This window comes from Ambystoma mexicanum, chromosome 11 (genome assembly GCF_040938575.1).
Source record: "Ambystoma mexicanum isolate Mex_15411 chromosome 11, UKY_AmexF1_1, whole genome shotgun sequence".
NCBI classification, from domain to species: Eukaryota; Metazoa; Chordata; class Amphibia; order Caudata; family Ambystomatidae; genus Ambystoma; species Ambystoma mexicanum.
In genome coordinates this window covers 1,466,606,571-1,466,625,499 of record NC_090934.1, presented here as the reverse complement: position 1 = coordinate 1,466,625,499, position 18,929 = coordinate 1,466,606,571, and the positions used below count along the sequence as shown (strand labels likewise).

The following is an 18,929-nucleotide window of genomic DNA, read 5'->3' as shown; positions in this document are numbered from 1 at the left end:
CTGTGAAGAATAGCTTGCATCTTTTGACTCCAACTCACCTACTGTTTCTACTCGATATCTCCTCTGCTTTTGTTAACCACTCCATCCTCATAAAAGGCTCCTTGATAACCTTGGTATCTAGGAGCGGCTACTGGACTGACTGAGTTCCTTCCTCATTGACCAACCCTCCAAGGTTATACTGGGTTCTTTCTCCTCTTCCATTTCTATATCCACCTTTGGCATTCCCCAGGGCTCTAACCTTTCGTCCTGGCTCTTTAACATGCATCTCACGCCTCTTGATCACCTTATCTCCACTTTCTCACCACACTTCCAGTGTTCTACAGACAACACCCAATTCTTCTTCAGACCTCCCTCTGCATCTCTTCTGACCTCCTCTGTCATTCCTGACTGCCTGTCTGCTATCCAGCCGTGCTGTACCTCCAATGATCTCTATCTCAATGCCAGCAAGATTGAGCTTCTTCCCATCAGGACTCCTGTTCCTTCTTTTCTCCCCTCACTCTGGCCACTCTCAATGGGCTTTCCCCCCTCTCCTTCCTCTGAGACCAGAAACCTGGGAGTTATCTTCGACTCCTCCCTGCCCTTCACTCCTCACATCATAGAACTTGCCAAGAAGGCCCATTTCCAACTCTACCTCCCCAGGGGCATCCTCCCTGTCCTCGCTTTCCCCCAGAAGCTCAATGTCACCAGAGCTTGTGTACTTCCAGGTTGGACTACTGCAACAGCATCTTCCTAATCTACCTTCTTACTCTATCCGCCCCTCCAGCTAATCCAGAATAGGGTTGCAAGACTTATCCTTGGCATTAAGCCCAGGGGCAGTCTATCCCCAGCCCTAAAATCTCTCCACTGGTTCCTGTTTGCTGCAAGGATCAAATTTAAATCCCTCTGCTTCATCCATAAGGCTGTCTGTTGCCCTGTGACCATGCTATCTGCAACTTGCTATCACCAAATACTCTCCTTCCAGATCCCTCCTGCTCCAACTCTCTGCTTGCCAAGCGCTTCTCCAAGCAGAGAGTGGGCGGTCGTTCTCTCTCCTCGGCTTGCTCCCAGAGAACAGCCCCCCCTTTTCTTTGTCTTGAGCCGGATCGCCTCAAGTTCTGCAAACACCTCAAGACTTTCCTCTTTTCCTCTTCCTTCCCTCTCTCCCTCCCGTGCTTAATCCCACAGTAGCTGTGATTGGTTGCCTAAGTCCTTATGTGTCTCTCTGGGTCCTGGCCTTCTGTCCGATCACCCTCAGCTTCCGCCCTCCCCCTGCACTTGCCTTCGAGCACCACTCTGCCTGTGCTGTCTTACAGAGCTGCACTTATTGATGGGCTTGCCACCCCTGGAACTTACCTGTTGCCTTAGCAACCAGCTCTCGAACTTGCCTGTTGCCTCGCAACTACCACCCTGGCACTTCACTCCTCTGTGTATCCTCTAGCAGTTACGCCTTTCCTCCTTATTCCCTTCTCTCTCTCTCCACTTGCACGATCCAAATGTTCACAAGGCCTAGTAGGACCACTTTTTTCTGTATTTGGAGTAGTCCATTGTCTTATGTTTCCCTTGTTCCATTCCCTTTGCCCTGTGGGCACTTTGAAACACAATTTTCTTGATGTATAAGTGCCTTAAAAATGCCCAATAAATAAATAAAAATATGTTTTGCTATATGTAAGTGTGAGGGACAGATTCCTTTTGCTGGAGTGTGTCCTTTAGTTTATTTTGATAGACCGGGAAATCCTCTAAAGGGTAGGCCTAGTGAGCCGTTTATCAAACCCTTTTCAGTTAATAAAATGGAATCTTATGAAAATCCTTTACAAAGTTGTCAGCCTCACATTTGTTACCCCTCACACTACCTTTGCTGGAACGAGATTTGTCATTTTATTAGGTTTCAAGGGGTTTACTAAATCCATGGAAGATATGACATGGGTCAACTCTTTATCGGGTTGCTTGCATCCCACTCCTGACACCACATGTAAGGGTGCAGAAGGAGGAGACTGACAAAGGTGGCATATTTGTGGGCAAAGACTTTTATTCAGTGAAAAAGAGAAAAAAAAACGTACCTTACTCTAGGACAGGGGTTCCCCGTCTCTACTAAGCGATCTAAGATGTCTCAAAATGTCCACCGTTTTGTATCATGAAAATCTTCTGACCCTCACACTAGGAACTATAACTAAAGTGCTATTGGTCTGGCCGATCCCAGGAGAATGACCGCCTTCTCCTTGGTTCATGTTACTGGTTTGCTGTAACAGTTTTATTTCGTTCAGAACAGTCTTGTAACTTCCTCGTTGTCCGGGGGAGTAGCTCCCATCACCTGCTAGTAATGTTAGAAACATTACTTCTCTCGTGTTACCATGGGGAATGGCTCCCTTCCCTTGATAGAAGAATCTCAAACAATCTGGTACTTCCTCTTGGTGGGTCAGGAACATGTCACCCTTTTCCTGACGTACGCTTTTCAAATAGCCTGATGGAATGACTCCCTTCGCCAGGCATTATTAGACTTTGTTGCCGATTACGGATACCAGGTGAATGACTCCCTTCCCCTGGTCTTCTTTCCACACAGGCTTCACGCCTTTAACACCCAATTCTAGTTTCACCCCTTCTTTGACGTGGCCCACTTCCATGGCTAGTGCTGTCATGGAGAAGATGACTCGTATGTCTTTCTGATATTGGGTGCCAGACTCTGGTTTCTCTTTCGCTTCTTCTTTGAATTGGCCCACTTGGTCCACTACCCTGCCAAGTACTGCCACGAGGAAGATGCCTCTTATCTTTGTTGTTCTCTGCCGTTGGAGTCCTTGACATGTTTCTAGTGGTTAGTGGCCTTGGGGTTACCACCTAGAGGAGGATATCCTCGGATGCAAATGTCCCACTCCCTCATACGGGGGCCCAAATTAGCCTTATCCGTTGCTCTCTTCCCTCAGTCAGTGAATTTTCAGACAAAATCTGTATGGACGTGTGATTAGAGGCCGTTTAGGAGCTCTGCTTCCAGAAAATGTACCTAGAAAGATCTGGGGGTGCGTTTAATGGGTATCGCTACATATGATCCCCACCAAAAATATTGCTGTATATATGGTTGTCTGGAACGGCCATAGGCGTTTTTTTTGGGGGGATACTTTTTTGGGTTTCTTGGTAGCAGGGTTTGCGGGGTGGCCCGCTCCTTTAAAAATAATGCATAGGTTGCAGGGGTGTCCCCCGCAGGTTCGATGCCTTAATGTCGCCGCAAAAATATGGCAATATTTTTGTATGGCGATATTTTTGCGGGGATATTAACACATGGAACCATTTAATAACATAGGTTAGTACCTTTCCCCCTTCATCCCTTCTGCCCGGCTCACCGCAATTAGCAGGCTGCTCACACGTCGCGTGTGCACAGATCACGACGGTGTCTTTGCAAGAGAGATGTCCACTCACTGATTGAGCGTTTTTTTAATCGGTCTTCTTTCTGTCATTAGGCAAATCTGCAGGTGCTTTTCTTCTTGGCCCGTTTCCTCCGCTTCTGCCTTTGTCAATATCGTGCCTTGGGTGGAGCTTCCGCATCAGCGGCCCCTGCTTCCATCTCATGGTGTTCCAGCCTTTCCCCTGCTTAATGTTATGCTCCCTTCTCCGGCTTCCTCTGAAGTTGCCTTGATCTGCTTCCTGGGATGCGGAGTGCTGAGCATTACCCCATTCACCTTGCCTATTCCCTAGCCTACTGGAGACGTGGGTCTGAGACCTCTGGCCACGCAGCAGCATTTGCCTGGCCAGTCCCTGCTAAGCGAGTATTGATAATACAGTGGATGCTTAGTCTTTTCTGCACCGAGGCGTAGCTCCGCTAGAGCGCAAATGCTATGAGAATGACCACTGAGGAGAACAATCACTGAGGAGAACGACTTCCGACTCTCAATATCTGGATTATCGCAGACCCCAAGTCTTCCTATGGCTTCTCCCACTGCATTTGTCCAGCTGAGCTCCCTTTCAATGTTGGAGATCTCGCTCCCCTGGTGACCGCATACTAAACTTGGCATCTAACATGATTTGGCAGGGAGCCGGGGTGAAAAGAGGCGATCCAGGCAAGGTTGTGTTGCATGGATTCCCTTTTTATTGCTTTAGGCATCGGAAGATATTAACACAATTAGGGATATATTGAAATGGCTCCTATGAAGTCCCAGCAGTTCACGTCTCATCATTTTCTCCACTGTACAATAGAAAACTTGACCAAATTGAATTTTGGAGACTTCACTAAGATTTCTGCTCTTAAGTAATTGTAAAATGGACTTAATTCTTTTACATTTTCGAAAATGTTTATCTAAAAACAGTACGGGAGAGCCAGCGCGTAAAGGGTGGCTCACCTCAGCAACAGGCACAAAGTCATGAAATACTTTACATTATTCAAACTTTTAAATTAGGTAGTGCAAATACCGAACTCAAGACCTCTTTGCAAATTCTTTTCTCTTTCAGAAGTTTGCACCTTAACCTCCTGAGCAGGATTGCAAGCTTGTAAAGTAGGTGCTTGCCGAGCCGCAGTGAACACCCAGGACCTGTCCTGCTGGCTTTTCAGAGGCAGTTTACAACTCTCCCTGTCGAAGCAACGAGCTGCCTATCTACCCCAGGGCAAATAACTGACATGCGACTGTAGTTTCCCTTCCAAACTATTTCAACTATTTAGCATGGCTGCTTTTGGCATTCTTCATCGGGCAGAGCTGCCTGCCCTGCACTTCATCTCGTCGGTATCTCTTCTGCATCGAATATCCTTGGCCCAGTAATTGGTTAATTTTGCAATTGGTGGACAAGCCACCAAACTTGCAGGATTGCTCGAGCACGTGCTCAAGCCCTTTAATGCATCCAACACTTATTCGCGTGGTAACTGAAAACTTTCCAACTATGCCCTTAAAACATAACCCAATTATCAAGACACTTTAGCCCATAGTCGGCTCCTCCCTTTCTACGGAACTACGGTCTACCAAACAGGACGGGCGAGCACGTGTGCTATAACTGCTCACAATGGATTGCCACTGGCTTTTCAGATATTTTCAGGGGACAGACGTGTACTCATTCCCCCACAATCTCACCAACGCAAAGCCCTCATTCGTTTATGGCCTGTGCAGAGGAGAGAAATGCCGGTCAGGGGGGGGACCTCCTAGTCAATCAAGAGGCCCAGAACATGGGCCCTGCGAAGCCGGGAGGCCGCCATCTTCACTGCCGGAAATCGGGTAAGTGCACCCACACTCACTTTTCCCTCCTTTCCCCCGCCAGCACCAACCTCAATTTCCACATACCCCACCCAGTCCCCACTTTCCTGGTGCTCCTCCATCCCTCGCCGGTGCCGGGAGCACTCACCGGGGAGAGGTATTATCGGTGTAGGCAATGCCCCAGGGCTAACGTTCCGCAAGGGCTTCTAACTTATGCCCAGGGGCATAATCTGATCCGATAATGCCCTGGGAGGCGGGTTTTGTATTCCCCCTCTGCCCCCCAGCTCGGGATATATTGCTTAATTGCAAGAAATTGTTGTCATTGGCCAGAAGCCTTGACAAAGAACCAGTTCTCCAGATTTTATTGAACTAACTGCCCAGATCGCATCCCCTTGGGCTGCAGCACGGCTGGCTTTTATCCCATTAACACGGGGCAAAACAGGAGTTGAATGCGTCTCCACTCCGTTCCGCTCCACACGGCCGGTGGGTAGAGGACTGCTGTCTTTCATTCTGCATCTGCTATGGAAAGGTACTCAAAAAGGGAATGTGCAAGAAAATCCCAAATCTCTTCCTCCAGTCAATTTCCGTATTCGACCCAGTTGAGAAAGGGTTCCAAGGTCAACTAAACAACCAGGAGGAGATGATTACATGTAAACCTTATTTAAGTACCACCCCTAAGGTTTATCTTGCATATTATAGCAGGCCTATCTTCATTACTGACCTAATCTGACGCGGTAAGTGAATGGTTTCGTTTTCCGCTCCCCTCTCTGGCTTCTCTGGCCCTTAATCTCAGGGAATGGACACTAACTACATACTCTCTTGCCTTATCCCTGGAAGATAAGTGCTTTCACTGCAGGTCACAATTGAGTTGTGGCATTTTGTCTGTTCACTTTTCATAGCCGTAACCTGCTTGGGCCACACAAAGGCATTGAGAGTGTCCTTGGTGCAGTTTGGAGTTAGTAGATTCTGGAAGTAGTAGAATGCCCTGCAGTTGGACCTTCCCTTGTCGTCTCAGTTGCTTTTAATGCAGTCGTCCATTGCCTTGCCCTATCTCGCCTGGCTTTGGTATAGAGAATGGCCAAGGAAGGGCGGCTTTGCGTAACCAGTCACATTCCGTTTAGTCGAACTCCTTTTGCTCCTGCATAATGCTCCTCGCTTGTCGACTCACTCGTGGATCCTCTCCCGTTACTATTCGATGTTCGTTTCCTTGTTGTACATCTGCCTGCTTTCTTGGCTGCCTAGAATGCATTAGATTCTGTACGGTGGAGACCCTCAGACTTCTATGTCCGTTTTAAAGCACGCTTCTTTTGATTGAAGGCTCAAGCGCCATTGGGGGGAGCCTCTCTCCCGCCAACCTTTTCACCAGATACTACTTAGTTAGGCACATGGAGGTACACACTGATCGGCAACTTATCTCGACGCATCACATCCAGGCATTCATCAAAGCTGGACTTTATTTTTCTAACTGTGAAGATCTGTTCTTGGCAATCCTTGGACTTCCCTGAGAGCTACTGGTTGCAGGTGGTGCTTTTTTGTTTGTAGAGCGCACCTAACCCATAGGTATCTGGGCACATTACTTAAGGTTGCACAATAAAGTTACATGACCGGTGGGTACAGTACAGTGTAATAGAGGGTGTCGCAAATGCAACGCAGACAAGTCCAATACACAATAAGGCTACATGACCGGTGGGTACAGTACAGTGTAATAGAGGGTGCCGCAAATGCAACACAGACAAATCCAATACACAATAAGGCTACATGACCGGTGGGTACAGTACAGTGTAATAGAGGGTGTTGCAAATGCAACGCAGACAAGTCCAATACACAATAAGGCTACATGACCGGTGGGTACAGTACAGTGTAATAGAGGGTGTCGCAAATGCAACGCAGACAAGTCCAATACACAATAAGGCTACATGACAGGCGGGTATAGTACAGTGTAATAGAGGGTGTCGCAAATGCAACGCAGACAAGTCCAATACACAATAAGGCTACATGACCGGTGGGTACAGTACAGTGTAATAGAGGGTGTCGCAAATGCAACGCAGACAAGTCCAATACACAATAAGGCTACATGACCGGTGGGTACAGTACAGTGTAATAGAGGGTGTCGCAAATGCAACGCAGACAAGTCCAATACACAATAAGGCTACATGACAGGCGGGTATAGTACAGTGTAATAGAGGGTGTCGCAAATGCAACACAGGCAAGTCCAATACACAATAAGGCTACATGACAGGCGGGTATAGTGCAGTGCAATAAAGGATGTTACAACTGCATCGCAGACAAATCCCGAATTAACGAGGAACGTATTATTTTGTCTCCTGTGTGAAGAGCCAGGTTTTCACATTTTTCCTGAAACACCAGTATGATGATTCTGCTCTTAAAGCTACAGGAAGGGAGTTCCATAATTTAGCATCTAGTACAGGAAAGCTGTGGCCCCTGCTCTCTGTAACTTGAATCTCGGAACCTTAAGGCAATTTGTGTGTATAGACCTAGTTGGTCAGTCAGATTGGTTTCTTGTGAATTTTCATGCAAGGCGTTTAGGAGCCGAGTTGGAAAGGAATTTAAGAGTGAGTGCTAAGGTTTTGAATGCAATTCTGTCTTTGACTGATAGCCAGTGGGAATTGCGTCTTACTGTCGAGAGATGGTGTGTTCTTGGGATATTGAGTGCTGTTCATAGCGCATTGTTTTGGAGTATTTGCAGTTTTTTTACATTACGCTTGTTAGTTCCTAGGTACAAGGCAGTACAATAATCCAGTTTAGAAAGTATAAGTGCTCAGGCCAAGGAGATACAGCTTGCTGCTGACAAGAATGGTCTACACGCATTGATTAATTTACAAGTGTAGGCTGCTTTGGTATGTTCAATGTTAATCTACTCTCTTTTACGCCAGTCAACTGCTGAAATATTTGGACCTTTTCCAAGAAGTACCAAATATGTCTTCACGTCCCATGTGCACTAAAAAGAAGGCAGGCAGAGCGCTGCAGCAGGGCGTTCTGCGCATTCTCTGAATGGGACAGACATGACATATGAATGTACCGTGTATCCCTACACCCGAAGCTACCCGCTTATCTCTCAAACACCACAAAGCTTTATCCCCTGTCATAGGGACCTGAGCTGCTGCACAAACAATCTCCCAGTTCCCACTCCATTTCTTCATAAATCCGTGCTTTGGAACATCCGAGGAAGCTGACCTCCACCAAGAGACGGGTTTGTTATCACCACTCTATCAATTCCCTTATTCACTCGAGGGCTTCACAATATCACCCTGGATCCGCGACACCTTCTGACATTCTGAGACACAAGCAACTGCTGCTGGTCCTACACTAAGACCAGACCTAGGAAACATCCTCATTGTAAAGTTACAACTTGACGCCCCCCAAAATACATACATATGATATACCCTCAATGGCTTATCGAAGTCTACAACCTGAAGCCTTCATGACCATGAGAAAGTCATAAGAATAGCCCGGCTCTTCCATGAATGTGAATAGAAGCTCTGTGCCTTTTGCAAGTATGTTTTGGAATTAAATATGGTTTGTAAAACCCGAGTCTTACTCTGCCGAGTTCCGCGATTCCGATCCATGGTAGCGATGAAGTAGAGCCATTGTCCCCTGGGGTTTGAAGGCTGTTCTAATTTGGGCTCTTTCTCTCGCCTTTAGGTCCAGTCTCTCTCTGCTCGCCCAAGGTCCTGTGAGGTTCCAGGAATCACGTATGTAACTTGCTGTTTGCTGTCTGATTTTCCTGCTCCTCGCCTTTCCTGGGAGACTTGCGCGTCTGCAAGATGTGCGCCAATAAGATTGACGGCCATCTCTTCAATAAGCGCTGACCTTTAGATCATGACTTTGCTACTTAATTTAAATGTAGGATTTACTATTTTAAGGAATCCAATAAAGAAACTGCTTCGTAAAAAGTTCAAATTAATTTTTCCTCTCGCCTTTTAAATGTATCGCTACATGCCATCTTTGCTAGAATTGTTTAAATGAAATGAACCTGTGGTTTTTGGGCATTTTCCAATCGGATCTCACGCCTGTGCACTCTGGTAACAGAGCTGGTGTTCTGGCACACCAACGGCCCTAAATCCATAGCCTTCCCTGTATAGAGGTTGTGCACCTGCGGGGTATGGCGGGTCTATATCCTTCCCTGTATAGAGGTTGTGCACCTGCGGGGTATGGCGGGTCCATATCCTTCCCTGTGTAGAGGTTGTGCACCTCTGGGGTTTGGCGTGTCCATGTCCCTGTATAGAAGTTGTGCACCTGCTGTGTATGGCGGGTCCATATCCTTCCCTGTATAGAGGTTGTGCACCTGCGGGGTTTGACGGGTCTATATCCTTCCCTGTGTAGAGGTTGTGCACCTGCGGGGTTTGGCGGGTCCATATCCTTCCCTGTATAGAGATTGTGTACCTGCGGGGTATCGCGGGGTCCCTATCCTTCCCTGTATAGAGGTTGTGCACCTGCGGGGTTTGGCGAGTCCATATCCTTCCCTGTATAGAGGTTGTGCACCTGCGTGGTTTGGAGGGTCCATAGCCTTCCCTGTGTAGAGGTTGTGCATCTGCGGGTTTTGGCGGGTCCATATACTTCCCTGTATAGAGGTTGTGCACCTGCGTGGTTCGGAGGGTCCATATCCTTCCCTGTATAGAGGTTGTGCACCTGCGTGGTTTGGAAGGTCCATATCCTTCCCTGTATAGAGGTCGTGCACCTGCGTGGTTTGGAGGGTCCATAGCCTTCCCTGTGTAGAGGTTGTGCACCTGCGGGGTTTGGCAGGTCCATAGCCTTCCCTGTATAGGGGTTGTGCACCTGCAGGGTTTGGTGGGTCCATATCCTTCCCTGAATAGAGGTTGTGCACCTGCAGGGTTTGGCGGGTCCATATCCTTCCCTGTGTAGAGGTTGTGCACCTGCTGGGTATGGCGGGTCCATATCCTTCCCTGTATAGAGGTTGTGCAGCTGCAGGGTTTGGCGGATCCATATCCTTCCCTGTATAGAGGTTGTGCACCTGCGGGGTATGGCGGGTCCATATCCTTCCCTGTATAGAGGATGTGCACCTGCGGGGAGCTGTGCACTGATGTCCTTTCTCTGGATCCTGGGCCCCCAGTAGCTTGGTTTCTTGTAATGTCACATTTATTGTAGTGTTATATGGCACTAAGGAGGAGGGCGGGGGAGGGGTTTAGTCGCATGCTACAGAAGAGGCACCCAGAATCTTGAGGATAAGTGTGGGTGGGACAGAAGGGAGAACTTGGGGTTTTAGGAGTCTGCCTATTTTTATGCTGTGCCAAAGATCTCCTATTGATGGAAAATTAAAATTCAAAGTAATTAAATATCTCGTTTGTGTTCTTCTTTTCAGAGTTTGTCCCTCCCCTGAGCAGAGTCCAGGACTGTCCCATTTCCAGGGAAATCTGAACACTGGGGGGTCACTGCCAGACTTAACAAACCTGCATTTTCCTTCTCCGCTGCCAACCCCGTTGGATCCTGAGGACACTTCGTACTCGAGTATCAGTGGGGAGAACAGCACGGGCAACTTGCCAGCCGCCATGACTCACCTGGGCATTAGCAATTCTCCAGGTCAGAACATGTACACGTGTGAGGTGAATGTATATATCCAGGCTACCGACTTGGACATTACTTGTGAAACATACTCCGTGGCTTATAGTTCTGCTGTGGATACTGTTAATAGGTGTCAAGCAGTGGGTGTGGATTTCAGGGTCATTGGGAGTTTGACAGAGGTGTTAAATCATTAGCTACTTTCATACGTGCCACTCTGCTAAATACAGACTTGGTACATACACCGCCAGAGGCATTCCGGGAATACCACTGGTGGTATTCCAGGTGGACTTTCAGCAGAGAGTTTACCTCCACTCAAAGATGGAGGTAAACATTCTAAAGTGACCCTAACATGTAAAGTGCTGGTGCTGCCCCTCACCATAGCAAGGAAAATATGTTGCCCTGGGCCATGGTGGCCCTTTTCTGCATGAAAAGTATCGTCCAGTAGTGGCGTGTCCCACTCCTGGATGATATCCACTTCCCCTTCATATTCAAGGTGGTCATGGAGAGAGTAAAAGGTTGAACAAAATTCCTTATAAGGTGTGGTGGTGTTTCTGGAATACCACCGCAAGTCTTGCCAAAATACCAGTCTCACCAAAGGTAACTCTGAATGGAGCGAATTGGGGGAACACCATCGTCCTAAAGAAAATGTGTACCCCTCGAAATGAGGCCTGTAAGAAGGAGAAACTTACAAATGAGTAAGAAATACCACTTCACAAACTCACTTGCGCATCACAAATGATCTCACCCCAGCGGAGCAGGCATACGCTTGGCATGAAGTATCGCTTAACCTTACCCATTCATGACTACTGCTGGCTCAGAAAAAGTAGGAGTTTCCAAGGCTGTTTTCAACTTGTGGTTGTGCCAATGTGGAGGAGATGGAGTACACACCAACACAACGTAACACACATTACACGCGGCCTATGACACATTTGTGAACACCCTTAACATGTACCTGTCAGTTTTAAAGTGACGTGTTGTATGTGAGGCATGAGGCTGAATGAAAATCTATGTAGGTAAGTGGTGTCTGTCACAACCCAGAGGTGGTTTTCTGGTTGTATGCAGTATTTCCTTTTGCTCAAGTAATCCTGGGCTTTTATGGAGATGCGCCCAAGACTTCCCTCCCAAGAGCTCAGCCTTCAGGGATAAATAAACCTGACAGGTTGGGGGCTTGAGCGAAAAGGCCGGAGCAGAATCGTCAGAGCTAGAGGGACAAAGAACAAAACAAAGAAAACAGTTGTTCAGAAAAATGCAGCCAAGTAGTGTTGGAATAACAAACAGCCAACACCACCCCCAATCCCCACTCTTAACTGCACCGTAGAAATAATATACCAGTAACCTACTAGTATCAAATTGTAGGGAGGGAGGAGTGGAAGTTTGCCAGTATCTTAGGATCACCAGGGCGAAGACCGCAGAGCGTCCCAAGTAGGTTCAAGGCAATCCAAAGTATAAACAGCAGAGCGTCCCAAATAAAAGGTTCAAAGCAATCCAAAAGGTAAACAGCAAAGCGTCCCAAATAAAGGTTCAAAGCAATCCAAAAGGTAAACAGCAAAGCGTCCCAAATAAAGGTTCAAAAGCAATCCAAACGGTAAACAGCAAAGCGTCCCAAAATATAGTTCGAAGCAACAGAAGTAAAAGGAAAATTGAATTGGGAAGTGAGCGTTCACTTCACGCTAATTTCCTTACGGAGATTTTTGAGGTATCGGGTCACCAAAGTTTAAGGATTTAGAATTAGGGGGTCGAGAATGAGTAAGCTGGGTTCAGAATATCCAAGGGGAACAATCGAGGGAGGCTGGCGTCAGGAAGCAGGTACGGACAAGGCGAAGGCAATAAGTTGATTCAGGCGCTGGTTAGTCGAGGATTCAAGAAACGGGTCCGGGAGCTCGCAACTAACGACAGTTTAGGAGCACTCGATCTCCGGGTAGATGGGAGTTATATATCGTTCCCAACAAATGAAATCATCACAACGTCACGCGTACTTCACGCGGCTATGACAGCAGGCGTTGTGGGAGTTGTAGTCTCAGGGACTTTTACTTGCCGAATAGCGCTCGGATAATCGCCAAGGCAATTTCCAACCTGGCCGGGTCGTGACAGTGTCAGACTTGACTAGTGGCCGTGTAGTTATGGTTAAATTGCTGTTTCCATAGGAAGAGCACTTTTTGGGCAGCTTATAGCTTCGCTTCCCCTGGACGAATCCTCACCAAACTTTGCAAAAAAAGTATATGGGCCACTCTGATTTTTTTTTGCAAAGTTTGGTGAGGTTTGGTGCAGGGGGGTAAAGTTATAGGGGTGGTCCCAAAACTTCTGTTTTTCCCATAGACTGAATGGGGGAAAAAATTTGCGCACAGCTACAGGCCAAATCGCTGGATGGATCTTCACCAAATTTGTGGCAGGGGCTTGGTTCCAAAAGCGTGCTTTTGTAAATTTGGTGACTTTCCGTGTAGTACTTTTCATAAAAATGACCCAAAAGTAGGTCTGAAAAAATTAGTGATATCTATGTGCGCTTCGCGGTCACACTTCCCTGTTCAGTCCACGGACAAGATACCGATTGGTTAAGGGGCTGACGTTATGACCGCGGACACGCGACGTCTCTGCCCATTGGCTGCTGCGAGACGTTTTCTGCGCCAGATTGTTTGGATGCGCCCGACATCTTGGATCTGCCGAAAGCGGAGCAACAACCAGCATACACATGCTCTATTTATAAAACTCTTTTGCTGTGTCACAGAGCGTTGGGAAAGGTTCAGACAGTAAGACATGGGTGATCAATGCATTTGTTCTGGGGGTCGTCTTCATGATGTACTTTCCATGGACAGCTTGTACGCACAGAAAATGTGGGGTGTAATACCGATAGCACTTCAGTCCATGCAGTGGACAGGAAACTTCTAACTGTTGAAAGCACACGCGTAGTGGTAGCCAACATTCAAATTGACATGCCGTGATTGCATTACTTTTTCCGATGTCTATTATTATATTCATTAGTACGCCGCCATGGGTGTCACATGCTACAGTGGTTGTGGCCAGGGCCTAGAATCTTGGATGAATGGCCGTCGGCCGAAGGCCTTCCTTCCAAGACTGTAGGCCCTGGCCACAACCACCGCAGCATGTCACACCCATGGATACACCCATAGTATTGCGTTTCGATTGGCAAGTTGTGGGGAGTGCGTGCATTCTTGGGTGCATGGCCAAAGGCCATGCACCCAAGACCAAAGTTATAAGTACTAGACGTGGAAGCCACTGCACACCCATCGCATGTAAGATCTATGGACATACAGCTAGGAGTGAAGCCTCTTGCCAGAAGCAGTGAAGGATATCACACCTATAGAAAACCCCCCACTACCACACATCACTGAGGTGGTTGTGGAGACACTGCACTCTTGGGTGCATGGCCGTCGGCCATGCACCCAATAACACAGTTATAATCTCTCTTTATGATGTATTTCCTATGGCCACCTTGTACGCACAGAAAATGAGGGGTCCAATAAGGGCAGTATTTCAGTCCGTCCAGTGCACAGGGAACTTGTAACTGTTGTAAGGACCTGCGTACAACATGCTGTGATTGCATTACTTTTTCCTATGGCTATTATTATATTCATTAGTACGCCACCATGGGTGTCACATGCTACGGTGGTTGTGGCCAGGGCCTAGAGTCTTGGATGCATGGCCGTCGGCCGAAGGCCTAAGGCCTTGCTTCCAAAACTCTAGGCCCTGGCCACAAATACTTCAGCATATCACACCCATGGATACCCTCTTACTAATGCGTATCGATTGCCTGGTTGTGGGGAGTGTGTGCACTCTTGGGTGCAAGGCTGAAGGCCATGCCCCCAACAACAAAGCTATAACCTTTTCACTTCCAAGCCCACATGGGTTTCATGTAGTGCGGTGGTTGTGGACAAGATGTGTACTTTTGGGTGCATGGTTGTAGGCTGTATGCCATACACCCAAGCATGCACCCAACATGAAACTGGTAAGCACTGGAGTTATAAGCCACTTTTCAACCATATATTGAAATGTATGGCCATACACCTAAAATTTTAGGCCCTGCCCACAAACAGTGCAGCATTTCAGACCTACAGAGACACCCCTAGTATTGAACATCAGTCAGGTGGCTATGGGGAGAGTCTGCAGTCATGAGTGCATGGCCGCAGGTCATGCACCCAGCAGCACAGTTATATGTAGTGTACTTACAAGGTACAGTGTGTACGATATGGTGTGGTAGTTCATCACTTTGGCGGCTGTGGGGAGGGGCTGCAATCATGGGTGCATGGCCAAAGGCCATGCCCCCAAAAGTACATTTGTTTGTAGTGTACTTATATGCCACAATGGATGTCATATGGTGTGGTAGTAGTGGCCAGGATGCAGAGTACTTAAGTAATAAGCACTGCAGTTTTAAGTAACTATGCATTTTAAATACTGTATACCCATAAATTCATAATGCTATGGCCTCAAACTCACCTCTGTAGCCAGTGGCTACAAACTACTGCACCATATCACAGCTATTGGTACACTTGTACTATGCAACATCATTAAGATGGTTTTGGGGAGGGCTTAGCGTTTTGGGAGCATGGTCAAAGGCCATGCTCCCAAAACCAAGTGTGTACATAGTAAAATGGCAAGGCACCATGGTTCCGATGTGCTGTGGTGTTTCTGGCCAGGACCCAGACTCTTGACTGCATGCCCAAAGGCCATGCACCCAAGACTGAAGTCATATTCAGTGGAGTTACAAGTGAATATGGGTGTGGTGTAATGCGCTTGTTGTGTGGACGCCCTAGTGTCTTGCCTGCATGGCTACAGACGATGGTCCGAAAAGTAAATTTATAAGTAGCTACTTTACAAGGACCATGGTTTTGATATGCAGCGATGGTTGTGGATAGGAACTATACTCCTTGTACCTTGGTCGTAAGGCGTAGGTGGTAGGTAAGTGGCTATCGTACTTGGCGGAAGTATCCCTTTTTCCATTTCTGTGATAAAAGAAAAAGTAATGTTAGTGTTTGCATTTTTTGAACATTTACTGCATTGCATAATAGAGTTTACCTTTTTTTTACCCTCATATTTAGTTTACAAACCAGTGAACTGTGCACTAAGCAGTGAATTGCGCTCAGTTTCTGTGTTTGCTTTTCTAATCCTTGGGTCTGGGGAAAAAAAATCCTTGTTGGATTAAAAAAACACCTTCATTAACTATGGTACTAACTACTTCCTTGTTTCCTTTGAGTGTTTCCTTCATCTTTCTGATCAATGTTATGTTTTTTGCCTTTCTGCCGATTTTTAACAGTTAGATACCTGTAGGCGTATTCTAACTGTGCATTTGTTTCCAACGATCTGTGATAATCATTTATTGGTGTCATTCTTACATCCTCTTGGGTAGTTAGATACCTGTGGGCGTATTCTAACTGTAGTCTTTCACATAATTTGTTGACAATCTTGAAGTACACATTATTTTGTAAATTATGGCTTTAAGAACATTAAATGCACATTTGTTAGATTAGCTGGCAATCTCTGCTTTATAGTAATGGTGCTATCATTACATTCAAACCATCCACAATTCTTTTTAATGTATGCAGTGTAGTGACCTGCATTGTTTGTAGCTCCTGCATGATGGAAAGAAAACCTTTACAACAGTAGGTATAATCTAAGTGACACTTGACCGTGTGTGAATCCAGTCAGTTTGCAGTTGTTTTTGGTGCCATCTGCATTATAACGTAGAAGCATAAGTATTATGTAGGCACTATGTGATTGTATCAGTAAGGTGGAGCGATTGTCTGAATTGCAAAAAGTACATCTGCCATGGTTTGCATTTTGTACAAGTTGCTGAAATGGAATGCTCTCACAATTTGGTATGGAAACATACACAAATTGCTCATTTGGGATTTATTCCTGTATCACTTTGCTACAGAGTGTGCATGTATGTTTCCACAATTACGAAATTTGGAAGATTTCATTTACAGGTATGCTTTTGTTTTCCAATACTAATAGTATGTACATTAGACATTTTTGTGGATCTTCTTGTGAGTTCATAGTGAATCTCACCATTCTAGCACAGTCGTCCAATTGTTGCCTTACTCCATGAACGCTGTATGTGTTGTCGGTATTGCTTGTTGCATTTCTATGCAGCACTAACATTTGCAAACACAATTGGTCTGTACTGTGCAGGTAAATATTCTTAACAATTGGTGGCAATTGAAATAGAATATTCATTGATACATTTGCATAGCAATTTACCCCACTTTCATTTGCAAATTTGAATGGACCAGCAAGTTCTGTATCTGAGTATATTTTTCGTTTTTTCTGTTGCTTCTTTGCCGACGTCCCTGGTTTACATTCCCTAATAGGTTCTCTATGTTTGTGGTAATTGATGAAACTTTAGCTTCTTTTCTTTGCAGAATTTGCTGTTGAATTCTGTTGCATTTCTGTTTGATTTACTTTTCTTTTACCATGTTTTACTTTATCTGGAACAGGGTATTGCTTCAGATGAGGGGTCTACAGTGAACGCAATCTATTGTATTCTAGAATGCAAGGAATATCAGCTTTGACTTTACTTGAATCAAAGTTAATTAGCAATAGACCGTCAAGTGTACGTAAGCGTGATAATGCTACGTAGCTCATTCCTTCCTTAAAGACTGTGTTTCCTATATCTATCAATGCTTTGTCTAGGGTAAGACCTTGGGATTTATGAATGGTAACTGTATATGCAAGAGTTAGAGAAAATTGCTCTCTACGTACATACATGTCTTTGAAGAGAAGGAATTGAGCGCCCTATCCTTTTCACTTCTGAAACTTTATCAAAGCGAATATTTACAAACTGAATGTTGCTATCACGTGGGTATGATTGAAAGCCAACAACTGTGCCCAGTGCTCCAATAACTAGCCCTTGCTCTACGTCATAATTACGTTTAAGCATTACTCTACAATTTAAGGATAATTTCAATATTTTTTCCAACCCAGCTGTGTTGGAGATTGAATTTTCTAAACTATTTAGTCTTGTTGTGGCTTGCTCACACATGTGTACTGTCATACCATGTACGTCTAGTTTGTCTGTGGCACTAATTTCTATTATTGGTTGCATTTCTTTATTTAACATTGTTTCATAACAGCTTGCAAGAGTTGGCATTATGGCCATACAATTGACATTTCTGTGCGCTATTTGTTGCATAACATCAGTTGCACATGCATTATCTCCATAAAGTGCATGTATATGCCGGTTTTTCAATACAACTTGTGCTTCTTGCGATAATACACCAACTCTAATACTTTTTAAGATGTTGGCATAAGTGAGATCTGCAGATTGCCGCATGTTCCGTTAATTCTCTGTATTGGAAATGTTGCCAAAGGTTAACATTACCTATGCTACCAACAGTTTTCCGGCAGAGTTTGTGGCCTAAGGTTTTAAAAATTGGTTCACCTTTCACTGGTGTCAATTGTAGAAGATCTCCGAAAATGATAATGTGTTTCCCTGCAAAGAGTTCTTTGTTGTTATTTTTAAGTACTTCTGGCAATCTGAGATGAATCAAAGCAAACATTAGGTTGGAGACCATGCTCACTTCATCTATTAGTAGCATTTTCATTTGTTTCAGTACTCTGCGTAATTCCATTGCAGCTTCTGCAGAAAGTTTGTAGTCTAATTTATTTTGATGCTCTACTGGAAGCAGTCGTAATCGGTGTAAAGTGACACCGCCTATGTTGTAGGCAGCTAAACCTGTGGGGGCCGTTACAACAGCTGACCGTTTGTTGTTTGTCAATTGTTGAAAGAACTTGCTGATGATTTTCATTAAGAATGTTTTCCCTGATCCAGCTTCACCACTGACGTACAGCAGTATAGGTTTGTAATTTTGGCAGGTACATTCTTTATTTTCGTGTTGTACACCATGTACAATTTGTTTTGTTACATCTTCAAAAATGGTGCGCTGATCGTTGTTAAATTTTGCTTGTTGTACAGTTAAGTCTTCTGTATCTTCTTGATACTGATACATGGTATTTTCTACTTCTGTCATAGCTACTTCAGCCTCATTTGCTATTAGTGGTTGTCCTAGTGGTTCTTGACTTCCTGTTACAGAAGGTTGACTACTGTCGGAGAGTCCTTATCTAGTTGGGCCTGAAGTTCTTCTTCCTGTTGCTGCTTATTGTGTAACATTGTTTTGTACTGTGTAAAGTTCACATCGGTGATAGTGCTTTCATTTGCTTTGAAAGCATCTTCATAGCAGTCATAGTTATCTAGTATGTCTTCCTCTTTTCTCCATGGTTTGAAAAGTTGTAACA

The 18,929-nt window shown here is 45.6% G+C and overlaps 1 protein-coding gene across 4 annotated transcripts in view; it reads left to right on the top strand.

Moving 5' to 3' along the window:
* CRTC3 (CREB regulated transcription coactivator 3) overlaps positions 1 to 18,929 on the top strand; it is a 537,535-nt gene that overhangs the window by 463,624 nt on the left and 54,982 nt on the right. For all 4 annotated transcript variants that reach the window (XM_069625144.1, XM_069625143.1, XM_069625142.1 and 1 more), the window contains 2 exons: positions 8,805 to 8,854; positions 10,483 to 10,700. In XM_069625144.1, the coding sequence (XP_069481245.1) occupies positions 8,805 to 8,854; positions 10,483 to 10,700 (268 nt within the window). The remainder of the gene's footprint in view (positions 1 to 8,804; positions 8,855 to 10,482; positions 10,701 to 18,929) is intronic.